Raw genomic sequence first — 15,413 nt, forward strand, 5'->3', positions numbered from 1 at the left:
AGAAATAGAAGTGATTTTCCTGCCCTGGGGGGCAGTGGGCTTCTGGGCACCTTCACAGATCAAAGCAGAGCAGGTCCATCGCTTTCTGCTGGAGACCAAGAGGCAAGGGACAGGTCTGATGGTGAATTCCCTGCAGAGGTGCTCGAGGCTGGCCATGGGGAATCGGTGGCACCTCATCTCAGAGCAGCAGGCGAAGTAAGGCTGCCCCTTCCTCAGATACTCACTCCTGATTACAGAACACAGCCTTGGTAAGAGGAAAATGCTCTTGGCATCTCTTTATTCAAGCCTCATCCTTGGATCTAATTTGTGTCCTTCACAGCAAGGCTGAGATCCTGGGCAGGCTGAGCCCTGCGTGCCCCCCAGGACATGTCCCACCTTGGGGTGCCCCAGCCAGGCCACAGCGCGATCCTCGAAGATCTCCCAAAGAGTTTCTCCTCCCAGTCTCGCAGGTGGAGGGAGCACAATTTGTAGGTGGAAATTACCAGCTATTAAAATGTTGCTTGCCTTGCAGGGGTCTCCCCTGCCTCTGAGCATGAGTTCAGGACTTTACGTGCTCAGCTTGGCCCTGTCCGACGTGGGAGCCCCGGCTGGCATGGTGTCGTTGGCCACCACCCTGGCTTCTCCGTAGGTGTCTATGCATTTCCTCACAGCCCTCAGGATGAGCTGGAGCCTCCTGTCCAGAGCCAGGAGATGGGGCTCAGTGAGGACGGGTGCCAGGGGGTCCTGCAGGAGCGATTCCCTCATCACATCGCTGAGCCGGTACTCGGGCTCGGCCAAGAGCTGCAGTCGCAACCACGTCATCCGCTTTATTCTGGAAGGGAGAGAAATCAGACAGCCTAATGTGAGCTTTTTGCATCCTAGCGAGAACCGGCTGGCTGATTGGTAACAGTGCTGCGTTCCCAAAGATATTTATGGGGCAGAGGGAGAGGTAAAAATGAAGGGGCATGTCTTAGCTGGTGGTGAGTGAGGAAAAGTCTCCTGTCAAAACTGAGCAAAAAGAGAGTATCTTGTGGAACTGATCTAACTGACATCTCACCTGAAGAGGGACTGACACTTAAATATTTCCCTTTGATGGAAAGCAGGATGAAAAGCTGTAATCTTGAAATGCCTCTGGGACTGAAACTAAGTATTCTGAAATTACTTACTTGATGCTCAGCAAAAGCGTTTTGATTTCAGCATCTCTATTACTGAATTGATCGGTAATTTTAATTATTGCCTTCTAAATTTCCAAAAAGTTGCAGCCCATGTTTGTGGAACCGGTCTCACTTAGCCGGGATTTTCAGAGAGCAAAAGGTGCAGCCAGGAGCGTTTCAGCCAGGTGCAGAAATTGCCCTTGCATGCCTGTTATTTACCCAGGCCATCCATCAGTACCGTGATGGATGGCAAAGGTGCTTGCTGCCGCTGTGCCACGCTCCTGGGAGCCACATGAGGCACCACGGCTGGCTGCCACCAGGACAGGTACTTTAAATTGTGCTCAAGGGCTTGCCTTGCATGTGTGATCCAGATGAAGCCACAAAAAAGGACAGGCCCAGCACTAAACCCAGCTCACCGTCGGAGCGCACGACTCTGCTGCTGCCAGAGGGAGCCCTGCGCGGTCCCTCCTGGTGAGGGGTGACCCTAGGAGCTGCTGTGGGTAAACACCAGCTGTGTTTGCTCTGCGATGGTGCTCGGAGGTGGAGAACGGGGTAGTCTGACCCTGCAGGGAGCAGCTCTTTTAATGCCCTAACAGTTGCATAAGAAATTGGCAGAAGGTGGAAGGGAGCGCGGGATGGAAAGCCTGCCACCAGCTCAACTCCCCTCCTGCACGGCACGGTGAGCCCTCCAACAGGCTGAAGTGTTGAAGATTTGACCCAGAGCTTTCTAGAGACCTCAGCCAACAAGATACATGTGCCAGATTAATTGGGGGCTGTTTTCAGGCTTATCTGCTCCTCGTTTTGGGTTTTAACAGAGGAAAAAGATCACCTCTTATTGCGCAGCTACATCTGTGCCACTTTCTGTACTCGGGAGCAGACACGTGGAGGGCACAGACACATCGGTGACCTCTGGACTTAAAGAAACCTTTCCACTTCTTTCCAAACATTTTTTGGATGCTCCCCCGCACCGAATGGATTGGCTGGTCCAGGAAATAAGGTTTTGTGCAGCTCCCTCAGGCAGCACGAGTTGCTTTTATGCTGTTCCAGGCCAGAGCTGGCTTATTAAAAGGTGCGACTTGCAGGGCTTGTTACCGCTGCCACCAGGAGAACTAAATTAAGGACAGCTTCTGGGGGGTGGATCTGGATGAATAGGAAGGATCTGACCTGTGGCTAGTACTGTTTGGTCAAATTAAGAGGCAGAATTAATTTGAACCCCGCAAAACAGGAGTTCAGGTGAAGGATTCACTGAGAGCCTGCAATTACAAGTGAAAAGTCCTGCTAGGTGCAAATGGCAGTTTTTAAAATTAGATCTGGTAATACAAACGTGGGGGGGGGGAGTGCAATTACCGCCCCGAGGCTTAGCTGGAGCAGGTACAGCAAGGAAATAGGTTGGGCATCTCCTAAAGAGAAACCACGGGGAAGAGCAGCTGTTTTCCTGCCTCTGTAATTTAACTTTCAGCTGTTGATTTATGTGAATTAATAAAGGGGCAGCGAAGATAGGATTCAAACAGTAAAATTGATGAGCTGCTCCGTAGTGACATGGGAAGAAACCTGATTAACTACCAAAGCTTTTGGATGGAGATTTCTGAGCTTCGTGTCGGGCCGATAGCACCTCACGTCGATGGGCTGGGAAGTGCCGGGCGATGGCTGGAAGGGATCGATCCAGCAGAAAAAGCAGCAAAAGCCCTTCCACGTGCAAGACCAATGCTTTGGTGGGCATTCAAGCATCTTACGCTTGCCTGCTGCTCTGCAAGGCAGCTGTTCACGGGGCACTTACATGCAGCACTGGGTGAGCGGGGCCAGGATGGAGGTTTCGTCGTGGGAATGCCGCCCGAACCTGCAGGCAAGGAGGGAGCTCAGCACCGTGCCGCCTGCCCCAGCCCTCCCTGCCTGCCCCCAGCCTCCCCGCCTCACCCCCTGGCGTTGTCCAGGTGCAGGAGGAAGCCGTCGTCCCCAAACTTGGTGAACATCTCGTAGTGGTGGCGGTCCATGTTCCCTGGTAAAGGGGAGACACAGGAGCAGAGTTTCCCTTGCAAGTGCCTGAGTGATTTTCCAATTTACCCTGTGTTTTCTTTCCAATCCACATGAAACGCTCGCTGGGAGTGTCCGAGACACTTGGAGCTGCTCCCCTGGAGCTGACTGGGATGGGTTTGGGGCTGCCCCATGCCTGCTCACCATTAGGAGCTGCCCCAAACCCTCCCTGGAGCAGCAGGGATGGCTCCAGCAAACCCTGCGGTGGGCCAGGGAGGACGGAGCGCTGCTGAAGGGCCCCCGTGGAAGGAAGAGTGTTGTTGCCCCGTCCATCCTACCTATTAGGAAGTCAAATATGGCCATGTCGATGATGTTCAGCAGCCGGTTGCCGCTGCTGTAGGGGTAGATCTCCTTCACGGTGTCGCAGTAGAGCGGATTCACCTCCCACCTGCAGGAGACCGAGGGGAAGGGGGGACGTGGTCAGCGGTGCCCCAACAGCCCCCAAAGCCACCTCCTGTGTGGAGAGGTGGGATGGACGCCTCGGCCCTGCTGCTGGAGCCACATCTCTGCCAGGAAGGGGTGCCCCTGAGAGCAGGGCCGTGGCCTCCAACGCCGCCTTCACCTCCTCTTGGGTGTGCAGGGAGGCTGAAAGCTGAAACCAGGGGCTAGACCTGAACCCGGCCTTGCTGCCTCTGCCCGGCCTCCATTTGACAGTTCATAGAATCACAGAATTAGAGAATATCCTGAGTTGGAAGGGATTCACAAGGATCACCAAGTCCATCTCCTGGCCCCACACAGGCCTACCCAAAAATTCAGACCATATAACTGAGAGCACAGTCCAAACACTTCGTAAACTCCAACAGGCTTGGTGCTGTGACTACGTCCCTGGGGAGCCTGCTCCAGTGCCTGACAACCCTCTCAGTGAAGAACCTCTTCCTGATGTCCAGCCTGAACCTGCCCTGTCACAGCCTGACCCCATTCCCTCGGGTCCTGTCACTGGTCACTAATAACTGATTGGTGCCTGCCCCTCCGCTCCCCCTCATGAGGAAGCTGTAGGCTGCCATGAGGCCTCCCCTCAGCCTCCTCTTCTCCAGGCTGAAGAGGCCAAGTGAACCAGGTTATTAGGCTAAACAGGCCCAGTGAACCAAGTTATTAGGCTAAAAAGACCTAGTTGGACCCGGTGGTCTTTGTGGGTCCCTCCCAGCTGGAGCTGCTCCCTCCCATTCCCTGTCTGCCCACCCGCATCCTTTTTGTTCCCCTCCCCATGCTCCCCTAAGACACAGATATGGAAGCAGCGGCGGCATTTACCCACTTACTCCTCTTTTCCATCAAACGAGTAGGAGCGGATCCAGGGGTTTGGGATGGAGAGTCGTGGCGCCAGGTTGAGAGAGGGCAGGAAGGCGGAGAGGGAGCCCTCCAGGAGGTGGGGGTTCCCGCACACCGCGTACTCCGTCTTGCACATGTAGGGGCACTTGGCGAAGAAGCACACGTTGCTGGCTGCAGGGAACAGAGCAGAGCTGGGGGAAGGAGCTGAGGGATGCAGGAGGCTGCAGAGGAGCCCGGACTGACCCCTGCCCCATCACACGATGGATACTGGGCGTCTGTAACCATAAAATGGATGTGAACTGCCAAATCGTGTGGGATACATGAATTTTGGTTGATGGACAGTCCCTGCCAAGGGAGAGGATGGGAAAAGTGGGCAGATAAAAGAGCTCAACTCTGTTTCTGCACGAGTTGCTCTTCCACCTGCCTTGCCTGAGCCGCCCACAACCCCAGCTCGTGCAGCCGAGCGCTCGCCTACCTGGTGAGACGAAAAAGACGCTCTGCAGGACTTCATTCTTGGTGACCTCCAGGATCTCCTTGGTGACATTGATCAACCTCCCGACGGTGGGGGGCACCCGGCGGAAATCCAGGATCCTGCACGGGGAAAGGGACACGATGGCAATGGACAGCGAGGCAGGGCAGCGGGCATTGCCTGCATCCCTCCTGTTCACAAACCATTGGTCTTTGTCCCCCTGTTTCTGCAGTGACTGCACCCAAATGGATTTTTTTCCCTCTGGCTTCTTTCTAGCAAATAGCCAGGATCGTTTTACCCTCTGCAATAAAACTAGGCTGAGTTTTATTCTGGTATGTTAATAGCTGTCGCCTGGGACTATCTGGATGTGCTCCAGGATTTGTATCGTTTCCCTAACCAGTTGCTCCTGTCTCCTTGCGTGCAAGCCCTGTCTTTTGGGAGGCAGCCGAGCCCTCGGGGCCTTTCTGTGAGGTGGGTGCTGAGCATTGAGGCACTGACCCTGGTGCCACGCAGCTGGGATGGGGGGCGGTGAGGGGGCTCGCCCCGCTCAGAGGAGCTCAATCTCAGCCGCTCCATCTCACACGGTCATTAAAAAATCAGGGCCTGGGGCAGGAAGACATTCATGTCTGAGAATAGAAAACCTCTGCTGACTGCTGAGTCAGCACCAGCGGGTGAAACAGCCGAGGCTGTGCCCTGCTCCTCGGGCAATGCCGTCTGCTTCCAAGAAGCAATCCAGTTGCAGCCTGCCCGGTCCCTTCCAGCCTGCTTCCCAAGGCAAACGTGAGTCCTCGGCTTCTGCTGGGGACTGTTCCCAAATATCCAGCTCCCACCATGGTGCTTGCAGAGGTGATTTCTGGCCCAGCAGCTCAGCAGGGCTCAGCGCCAAGCTGCCCATGGGCACAGCACCCGGCAGCCCAGACCTGTCAAGGTGGAAGGCGGCGATCTCCGCGTTGTGCCGCTGGAAGTCGACGAAGTAGAAGAAATCCTCGGGTGTCTCCTCCTCACGTTTCTGCCTGGAAGAGATCAGGGGGTGAGCACAGGGCAAGCACAGGGAGCTGCACGCTCAGATCCCAGGCAGATGCAGGGCACACTGGGGAATCCAGGGAGAAACGAGGGAAAGCAGCCCCCCGGGGAAGGGATGCACAGTCCCTAGTGGAAAAAACAGCCAGCTGGTGGGAGAAAAGCACCCTGAGGTCCTTTTTTTAAGGCTCTGCCTTACCTCATGGGCTTGAACATGGCTTTCCCGAAGTCCTGGAACCTAAGGACCAACTTCAGGTGCACGCCGCTGGGCTTCACGACTGGGGAGGAAATTAAACCGGCTTAAATTGGAAGGCGAAGGGCTTGGCACTGCCTGGCGAAGGGCATCTTTGCCAAGGGTTAGGGCAGAGGAGCTGGAAAGGAGGGGTCCCAGCGTCACCCTGCCCGGCTGGGTGAAGTGATGGATGATGTGGGGATGTTTGGTGTGGGCTGGCAGGGACAGTGGGGACCCGAGGGGACTCACTCACTCTGGCTGCAGTCACAGGCTCCCAGCAGAGCTTTCTCGTCCTGGCTGTAGTCTGCAAGGACAGGGGGAACGGTGAGGAAGGGGCCGTGCAGGGCTCGCCCTCCTGCTGCCCACCCCCTGCACCGCCACAGCTCCCCGCAGCCTGTCGGGATGAGCTGCAATGCAACAGGCCCACAGCGTGGCACCAAAAATCCTGGAGAAATGACCCCAGCCAAGCCCCTTCTCCCATCTCAAGGCAAACCAACGACAACCACACAGCACAAAACCCAGAGGAAAACCAGCGCAGGGCTCGGGGCATCCCCCAGCAGGATGGATCCCCGTGCCCTGGTGGCAGAAGAGAACCTGGCGGGGCTGAAGCCACCAACCCCGGGTGCAGGGCCCGTCCCCGTCCCCGTGCTGGGACACGGCTCACCGGCACTGACGGTGGAGAAATCCCGCATGTCCCGGAGCAGCCTGCTGACGGCGGGGCTGGAACGAGGGTAGAGCCCATCCCGGCTGATGCCCAGGTGGAATTGGAGCCAGCTGGCCTCCGGCCGCAGCGGCAGCAGCGTGGCCGGGGACGTCAGGTTGAGCTCCTCCCGGTACAGCTTGTGTCTCCTGCAGGACAGCGGGCACAGGGTGAGGAGGATGAGGCATGGGATGGGAATCCTCGGTGCTCTGGGGTCGCTGTCTGATGGGGTGGGTACAGTGCTGCTCGAGGGGAAACTGAGGCAGGGGGCTGGCTGCAGAGTGAGGTGTCTGGAGAGCCCGGGAGAACAACGGGGGCTTGTTCTCCTCAGAGGATTTTCTTTACCATCACTATGTCTATGCCAGAGCTTTTTCCTGAGCCCGGAGGTCCCAGGCAGCAGGGCTGGCATGTTAGAAAAATCTCTGGGGTCTGAAATTGCTTCCCAAGATCTGTGGCCTGTGCTTTAGTGAGCAGGGAGGCTGGAGGCCGCCTGGCAGCGTCCTGCCCTAGATCTCTTAAATTCAGGGTTGAATCCAGCCCTTTCCTGGTGGATGGAGCCCTGGGGGCCTCCTGGGTGCTGCAACAAACCCAGGAGATCTCCACAAGCCACCAGCATTTCCCTCATGTTCAAAACACCGGTGGTTTCGCCCCAAACTTGGCTAAACTACCACCAAATGTCACTTATGCAGCCGGCAGAGGACACAGCATTAGTTTCTCATTAACGCCAGCAGAGCCTGCAAATACAGGCCTGACAGGGGGAAAACGAAGCCCAGTTTGCTCTGAAAGTGCCGAGACACAGCAGGGAGGGCAAACAGGGGGCTGATAACGAGTGGTTCATTAACCCGGGGCCTGTGATGGAGCCGATGGAGGCAGGGAGGTGCCAAGAGCCTCTATCCTTGAGCAGGGCAGTGGCTTTTGTGGGGCTGTCCCATCTTTTGTGGGGCTGTCCCATCTGCCTTCTCCACCCGAGCACGTTTGGAGGTGCTGAGGGGCCCTTCTTGGTATCAGCTGGGGTGAAATGGAGGGAAGGGAGCAAGCAGGGGGTCGGGGCAGCCCGTTCCCTCTCCAAATTTGTATTGGGATTTTGGGTCAGTGGGACCAGGCCAGCCAGAGGCACGCGGTCAGCATGCATCCCCAGAGTGGGACAGAAAAGACCCCGGTGTCCCGTTTTGGGGAATGACTCAGGAATTTTCCCTAGGGAATTTCCCTGCCCGAATATTTTACCATATTTGCTCTCCCGCTTCCCATGCAGGCGGCCCGTTCCCCCGCGGGTGGCGGTGAGCAACGCATTACTGATGGGGAAAAAATGCAGCCGTTGGGCAAGGGAAGGCAGCTCGCAGCCGGCAGCTCCGGCCACAACGTGCAGCGGGCACGGTGCTGCAGGGCCCACGGCCCCCTGCAAGCCTTGAAACCCAAAACATGGCTCCCTCGGCCTCTCCTGTCCCCCCAGGATTCCAGAAATGTTTCCCTGTAAGAACAGAGCTCTGCAAAAGACATAATAATGTAAAAAAAAATAAAATAATAAAAAGGGTTCATTTATAGCTTACTATAAATAGCCCCGGGGTTGCCCAGGCTTTGTGCTCAGATGGATCCAGCAGCAGAAGGCCAGGGCTGCGAGGGGCATGGCGTGGGGTGACACCGGGCTTGGGGTACTGGTGTCTGCTGTCCCCGTGCTACCGGGCTCTGTGCCGTGGGCAGGGCTGACCACTCGGTCAGAGTCTGGGGCATTGAAGCTGCTCCTTCAAGGATAAAAATAAGCTCTGGAGTTTTTCAGCAGGTTGTTTTGTTTGTTTGGAAGGGGCACGGCTGTTTCTTTGCTCTTCCCTTCCCGCATCCCCACCAGCCTCAGCAGATGGTTGGCATCCTGCAGCTCCGTTCCTCGCCCGATGCCAGGGGAAGGCAACAGGACGGGCAGCGAGCGCTGCGTGCGGGTAGGATGTACCTCGCCGTGCTCCCTCACTGCTCTCATCCCAACTGTGCCACATCCAGGGGCCACGCCACGGACTGGCAGAGTCCCAGAACAATTTATTCCCTTGCAGACACAAAAATGAAGCAGTTGTGCCATGCATTAGGTACGGGGGTTGGCCCCGCTTAAGGGGAGCACCCGGGCACACTGCGGGGTGTGCTGGGGGCCAGGCCTAGGAGCAGAAACAGGGAGGACGCCAGCCGTGCAGTGCTTCTGGCCTCCTGGAGCCATAAATTCATCTGTGCCCACAGCAACGAATGGCCTTACGAAACGCAGCAGCCCTGGCGAGTGCCTCCTCGTTCTGCGCTCAGTTTGCGGTGCCAAGGAAAGGAGAGGCCCCAGCGCCTTCCCTGTTTACGAGCACCATATATTTTATTTCCAAGTGGCTGAGGAGCGATCAATACGCTGCCCCCTTCTCCCCAGAGGTGCAATTGGAAGTCAAACAAGGGCAGGCGGCCCTGCAGATCTCCTCCTGGCTCCAGAACGGCCAAACCTCCGAGCACAAGGCAACGTGTGGCCACGGCATCAGTGCTGAGAGCGCTTTTAAACAAAGCAGCAAATACCGGAGGGAAACGCAGCCTTCTGACCAAACAGCAGGGCCCGTCCTGCAGGCTGGGCTGCAGATCACGCCAGCACTGCTGTGAGCACCTGGCCTCGAGTGCTCTTCTGGAGGTGCTTAGGATCCTGGTGCTGGTCACGTCCCCTCTCCCCGCGGTCCCATCCTGCTCCCCGATTCCTGGCGTGTCCCCGAGGCGTTGCTCAGCCTCAGGTGCAGTGCCCAGCCTGGTCCCCGGGATGCTCACCATCACCGCCAAACTGAGCTCTGTGCTGAAACCCAGCTCAGCACCCACCTGCCCTGCACCTCCCCACAGCACCAGGGGCTCGAGGGGATCCTGGAGAGGTTTTGCCCTCCCCCGGGCTGCCTCCAGCAAAGGCAGAGCCTTTTGGGGTCCCGACCCTGCTCGGAACACAGAGCAACTCCAGCCCTGCCACCGCCGCATCCCCGAGGCTCTCCCCACCACTTTGTGCACCGTTTTGTTATTTTTAGTTGCTGCTGCTTAAGCGAAGAGTCCAAGGGCAGCCGGCGGTGCTCCGTGCATTAATGGCTTTGCTTTTGGCTGTGGCTCTGCTCGGAGCTTGGCAGCGGTGCAGCGGTCACAGGAAGGACCACACTGGGCTCTGCTGGGACATGGCAAGTTCGGGGACAGACAGTGGCCACATCCCCTCCTGCCCTGTGTGGTTTTGGAGTGGGAAGCAGCGGGGTTGCTGCCTGCACCCTAGCTCCTTGCCGGGCTTCTCGTGCACTGGGAGCATTGCAAAGCCGTGTGCTCATCGCCTGCACCCCGCTGCTGCTCGCCGTCCCACCCAGCTGATGTAAAAACCCGTTTACAGCACTGCCTCGCCCCATCCCCAGTCACATCCCCAGCACACAGGCAGGGAGAGAAGGAAGAGGCCAGGGGGGTGAAGGGAGGAGCGGGGACGCAGGGGATGCTGGCTGCTGCCAGCTGGGACACAGCCCTCCTACGAGGGGATTTGGAGCAGGGACCACGCTCAGAGTTGGTGCCCAGGGTCACCATCCCTCGGGTGACAGCACCACAGAAGGGCTGGGGACGGGGGGACAGGGGAAGTTTTCCCACGACCATGGCTGGGGCTGGGAGAGGCAGCAAGAAGAGAGCTGTGCTGGGAGAGCGGCTCGGAGCTGGGAATCGCTTTCTGGCTAAAAGTCAAAGCCTCCACGCCTTCTCTTGCAGCAGAGAATTTGGCAAGGGGAGCAGGAGAGGGGCTGGATGGGCAGCCAGCCCCCCAGCACCGCTATCACAGACTGCAGTGACAGTCGGGGGCTCTGGCTGTCACCCAGCTGGGTGACAAGGAACTGCTGGGCACAAGGAACCTGTTCTGTTCTGTCCCCAAGCTGAAAAAGGTGGCACAGAGCAGAGGCACTTATCCCCGGGGTGACACAGCTGACAGGGGCTCATCCTTCACCTCCTCACCTCCCCCAGCAGAGCAGCAGGGACCCCAGGAAGCCCCCAGGCACACCCCATGGGGTGATGGGGATGGGGTAGCCAGGGATGGGTGCTCAGGGATGGGTACCTGGGGATGGGTACCTGGGGAGGGGTATCCAGAGATGGAGATCCCAAAGATGGATACCTGGAGATGGGTGCCCAGAAATGGGTATCTGGAGATGGGGTTCCTGGAGATGGGTGCCCAGAAATGGGTGCCAGGTATGGGTACCTGGAGATGGGTACCTGGGGATGGGATTCCCAGAGATGGGATCCTGGAGATGGGTACCCAGAGACGGGTGCCAGGGATGGGTGTCCAGAAATGGGTACCTGGGGATGGGATTCCTGGAGACGGGTACCCAGAAACGGGTTCTAGGGATGGGTGCCAGAGACAGACACCTGGAGACGGGGTTCCCAGAGATGGGTACCCAGTGATGGGGTTCCTAGAGATGGGTTCCCAGAGAGATGGGGTTCCCGGAGATGGGTCCCAGAGATGGCTCCCCAGAGACAGGATACCCAGAGACGGGTGCCGACGCCGGCTCCCCAGAACCAGCCAAGGGGGAGCCTGCTACCGGGGCCGGGTTTGCGGGGTCCGGGTGCCGCGGCGGCGGGACGCACCTGTTCCAGCGGGCCGCTTTCCGCCGGTAGTAGCGCAGGGCTTCGCGGGCGCCCAGCAGGGGCTCAGCGGGGCCGGGGGGCGCGGTGGCTCTGTACAGCGGGTGCCCGAAGAGGCGCCGCAGCGCGGAGGCGGCGGCGCGGCCGCGGGGTGGCGGCGGCGGCGGCGGCGGGGAGGGGACGGCGGCGGCGGCGGCGGTAGCGGGGCGAGGGGGGCGGCAGGGGCAGCCCGGACCCCCCGGTCCCTCCGGAGCCAGCTCCTTGCGCACCCGCGGCCAGAGATGGAAGTAGAGATCTGCGGCCAGCAGCGCCCCGAGCAGCAGCAGCACGGCCGGCCGGTCCCGCCGCGGTCCCGGCATGGCCGGCGAAGGGAACCGGGAGGCACCCGGTTGGGGGTTATTTATTTATTTTTTATTATTTTTTGTTAATTTTTTTTTTTTTTTTTTTTGGAAAGGGGGGTGGGGGGGAATCGGTAGCCCTGCCCCAGCCGCCGCCGTCGCCTCCTCCCGGTGCAGGACGCGGGGGGGAGCCCGAGCGGCGGAGCGGGGCGTGCGGGCACCTCGGGGCGGGGAGCGGGCAGGGCGCTGGGGGCCGGCCCCCGCCGCGGGGAGAGGCCGGGGCGGGGAGAAAGGGAGAGCGGGGGACCCGGGGGGCTGCCCCCCGGACCTCTGTCCCCACCCCCGGTCCCGTTCTCCCGAAAGCGGAGGCTGCTGGAAGGGAGCGGGGTGCGCACCCTTGGGGGTGCTGGGGGGTCCTGCGGGGTGCTGAGGGGTCCTAGGGGATGCTGGAGGGTCCTGAGGGGGTGCTGGAGGGCTCTGTGGGTTGCTGAGAGGTCCTGGGGGGTTCCTGAGGGGTCCTGGGGGGTGTGGGGCTGGGGGCAAGTTGTGGGAGCAGAGCGGGCAGCCCCCCCAGCTGCACTGCGACCCCTCCACCGTGCTGCTGGCACACGGCTCCTGCTCGGCTTTTATTTCTTTAAGGACTTAAAAAAAATAAATAAAAAGACTCGAGGAAACTCGCCCCGGTGGTTTGCTCCCAGAGGCTCGCGGTGGGAACGTGCTGGGACGGGCTGTGGGAGCACTGGGAGCTGCTGGGGGACGTCCAGGGGGCCGGAGAGCCCCCGGGGTGAGGTTTGGGGGTGCCAGTGCGGAGCAGGTTGAGAAGCACCAGGCCAAAGGAGGAAAATGGAGGAGAAACTGGCTGTAAACAAAGGGAGCGTGACCAGACTAGCCTGGCTCCGGCGCTCTGCTGAAGGGAGAACAAAAAATAAACTGCAGAAAGAGGGAAAGTCAAGTACGGCTTCGGCTGCCTGGAGCAGAGGCTTTGGGACCTGTGCTGGGATTGGGGTTTTTGAGCCACGCAAACGGGCATCTGTCAGCAGAGCTGTTGGTCAAGCAAATGTCCTGGAGCCTGCGGTGTGCCTTTTGCAGGAGCTGATCCCCTGGGGGGTGGCTGGAGGGCTCCTGGGGGTGCCTCTGTCCCCGAGTGTGCCGTGGGCATGGCACGGGCTCCTGCCCGCAGCCCAGTCCCCATGAGCCTGCCGAAATGCCTTCCTGTGCCACCTCCCCTCCCTCTCTTCATCTTTGGAAGATGCTGGTTCATGTTCTGCACCTCTGCTGGTTCATATTCTCCTGCAGAAATGCAATTTCAGAATTGCTCTGCTCCGTTCTTCTCGTATTTGAAGCTTTGGGGCTTGAGCTATTAGGGAGGTCACTTTTTTTGTATAATACCAAGTTTTCTGTATTTTCCACAGTATGTCAGAAAATCGCAGGCACGAACCTCAGCTGAACACGAGGGTTCAAACCATCCTCAAGCCATTGTCATAATAACCCCAATAATAAGCAATGACCCGTGGCCAACAATGGGACTTTTCCCCCCATTTTTGTTTAAAAAAAGGAGCTTATCCAGCTGAAGTTAACCAAATCTGGAGCTGAACATGCCAGAATGAATCACCGGGGACAAACACGGCTCCCGTTGAAAGCCTCCATTGATTCATGTTAAACTCATAGACCAACTTTGACAAACTCTCCATCAAAACTGCCTAATGCTTGCTTCGTTCTTAATCCTCTCTGAGCTGCTGCCCGCTGCTAATCTCTGCCAGAAACCACTATTAAATCTTTCCTGGTTCGCAACGCTAATTCTGAGCAACTGCACCGGGAGAAAAACCATCAGCCGGGCCCGCGTCTTTGTGCTATTTGCGTGCTCCGCAGGAAGATCATTTAGTTTCTAATGAGACTAATTAAAAAGAAACAAAAAAAAATAATAAATCGATTCCATTAATCTGTACTCAATTGAAGCCCTGCGATCCTTCCCAAAGTGGTAGTGACTGCCACGGGCTGGAATGCCAAATTATCACTCTCATTATTATTTAATGCTGCCGGGGTCTTGCTGCCACAGCCCCAAATTTTTGGCATGGCTTTTGTCCTGGGCACAGCCTGCTCCTGCTGCCTGTTGGGGTTTGTGCCTTTGGGATTTGCAGGATGGGGCCATTCCTGCGGGAATGCTTTATTTGTTACCCCGTTTGTTGTGCTCCCCAGGGCGCTTGGACCAAGCTCCCTCTGCCCTTGGCCCACCTCTGGCACTGATTTCAGCCCAGGTCTCCTTTGAATCTCCAACACAAGAAGCAGTGAAGGAGGAGACCATATTTCATGGGTCAGCACTGGTGCTGCCTCCCCTGGGCACCAGGTTGTGCCCTGGCACCCTGTGGTGCTCAGCCGAGCGGAGGGAGATGGGGAGATGATCCCAAACCTAACCTGCAAAACCTGCTGTGATAGGACCCGGACAGCTAAAGAGGAATCAAATTACCATTTGGAATTGCCGTGAGATAATTGGCCTCATTTACTATTTTAAGAGCAAAGAAAAGGTTCCCTCCTCCAGACAGTTGCAATGGAGAAAGAGTCAGGCGTGGATGGTGTCCCCAAACATATCATTAAAGCTTTAAATAAACGTGCAATGACATCCTGTGTGAAGAAGGACTTCCTTTCTATTTCGGATAGTAACCAGCAGGTCATTTGCAAAGTCATTTTTTAATAAACAGAAGGTTTTCCTTTTTTTCTTTCTTTCTTTTTTTTTTTTTTTTTTACAACAAAACATTTTCCATTTTTTTTTGTTATTTTATTTTTATTTTTCATAATATATTGGGAAATGTACATAATTTGAATTCTTTCACACATTGCTGGCTTTAAAATGGTCTTCTTCAGAGAGGTGTCTTGCTTGCCAGCAGGTAAATGCCTCTGCCTGCCGCTCCTTCCTCTCCCTGCTGGAAATGGCACAGAAATGACCCAGGCCAACCTCGCTGATTGTAATGTTTGCAGAAGGGAGAAGGAGATGAGAACTGTTCTTTTCTCCCCGTCTCATTAATTACTGGGATTAAACACCAAGGCAGCCACACAACATTAGAAAGAAAACACAAATACAAGGCGGGGGAGCCAAGTATTTGCCATTTCACTGGGAAAATGTGTCCGGCACATCAGGATGCAGGAACACAGCTCCGTCCTGGTCACAGGGATTGAGGCTGGTACCCCCAAAATTGTGCCCCTAAAGCAGATGAGGACTACTGGGAAAAGACTGGCCCAGGGTCAGGGGTTTGTTCTGTACGTGGAGCTTTTAAAAAAGGTGGCTGCAGTTCCTGTCCCTGATGGGGAAAGAGAAAAGCTCGAAGGGAGCAGGGGAGCCTGGGGGCATGTTGAGCAGCTGGAAATAGAGGTGGTGCCACGGCTTGGGCTACCCCAGGGAAAAACCTGGGTGATTTGTGGTGCTTCTGGCTGCAAATCTCACCTGGAGCCCTTGGAGTTGGCCACCCCCTGACCCCCTCCCACCCTCTATGCAGGTCGGGAGCTGCTGGCTCTGGCTCCCAGGTGACATCAGATGCTCAGACCCTGATTTTTGGCAGGGAAGGGCCCCAGATGTGCCATGCGCTGAGCTCGGGGCTCATCCTGCTCCCCCCACACCTTCAGCCCCCTTCCCGTGCTGCAGGAAGCGTTT

General features: G+C 57.2%; 1 protein-coding gene across 1 annotated transcript; it reads right to left on the bottom strand.

The window, feature by feature from the left end:
• Positions 1–249: 249 nt before the first annotated feature.
• FAM20A (FAM20A golgi associated secretory pathway pseudokinase) lies at positions 250–11,847 on the bottom strand. Its single transcript, XM_032199707.1, has 11 exons — positions 11,436–11,847; positions 6,816–7,000; positions 6,405–6,455; positions 6,119–6,197; positions 5,820–5,912; positions 4,906–5,021; positions 4,421–4,601; positions 3,443–3,552; positions 3,048–3,129; positions 2,911–2,970; positions 250–811 (listed from the first exon to the last, which is right to left on the bottom strand). Exons 1-11 carry the CDS (start codon positions 11,789–11,791, stop codon positions 547–549), a joined length of 1,578 nt encoding a protein of 525 aa, XP_032055598.1. The 5' UTR covers positions 11,792–11,847; the 3' UTR covers positions 250–546.
• Positions 11,848–15,413: the final 3,566 nt, after the last annotated feature.

The sequence above is a fragment of the Aythya fuligula genome, chromosome 18 (genome assembly GCF_009819795.1).
Source record: "Aythya fuligula isolate bAytFul2 chromosome 18, bAytFul2.pri, whole genome shotgun sequence".
NCBI classification, from domain to species: Eukaryota; Metazoa; Chordata; class Aves; order Anseriformes; family Anatidae; genus Aythya; species Aythya fuligula.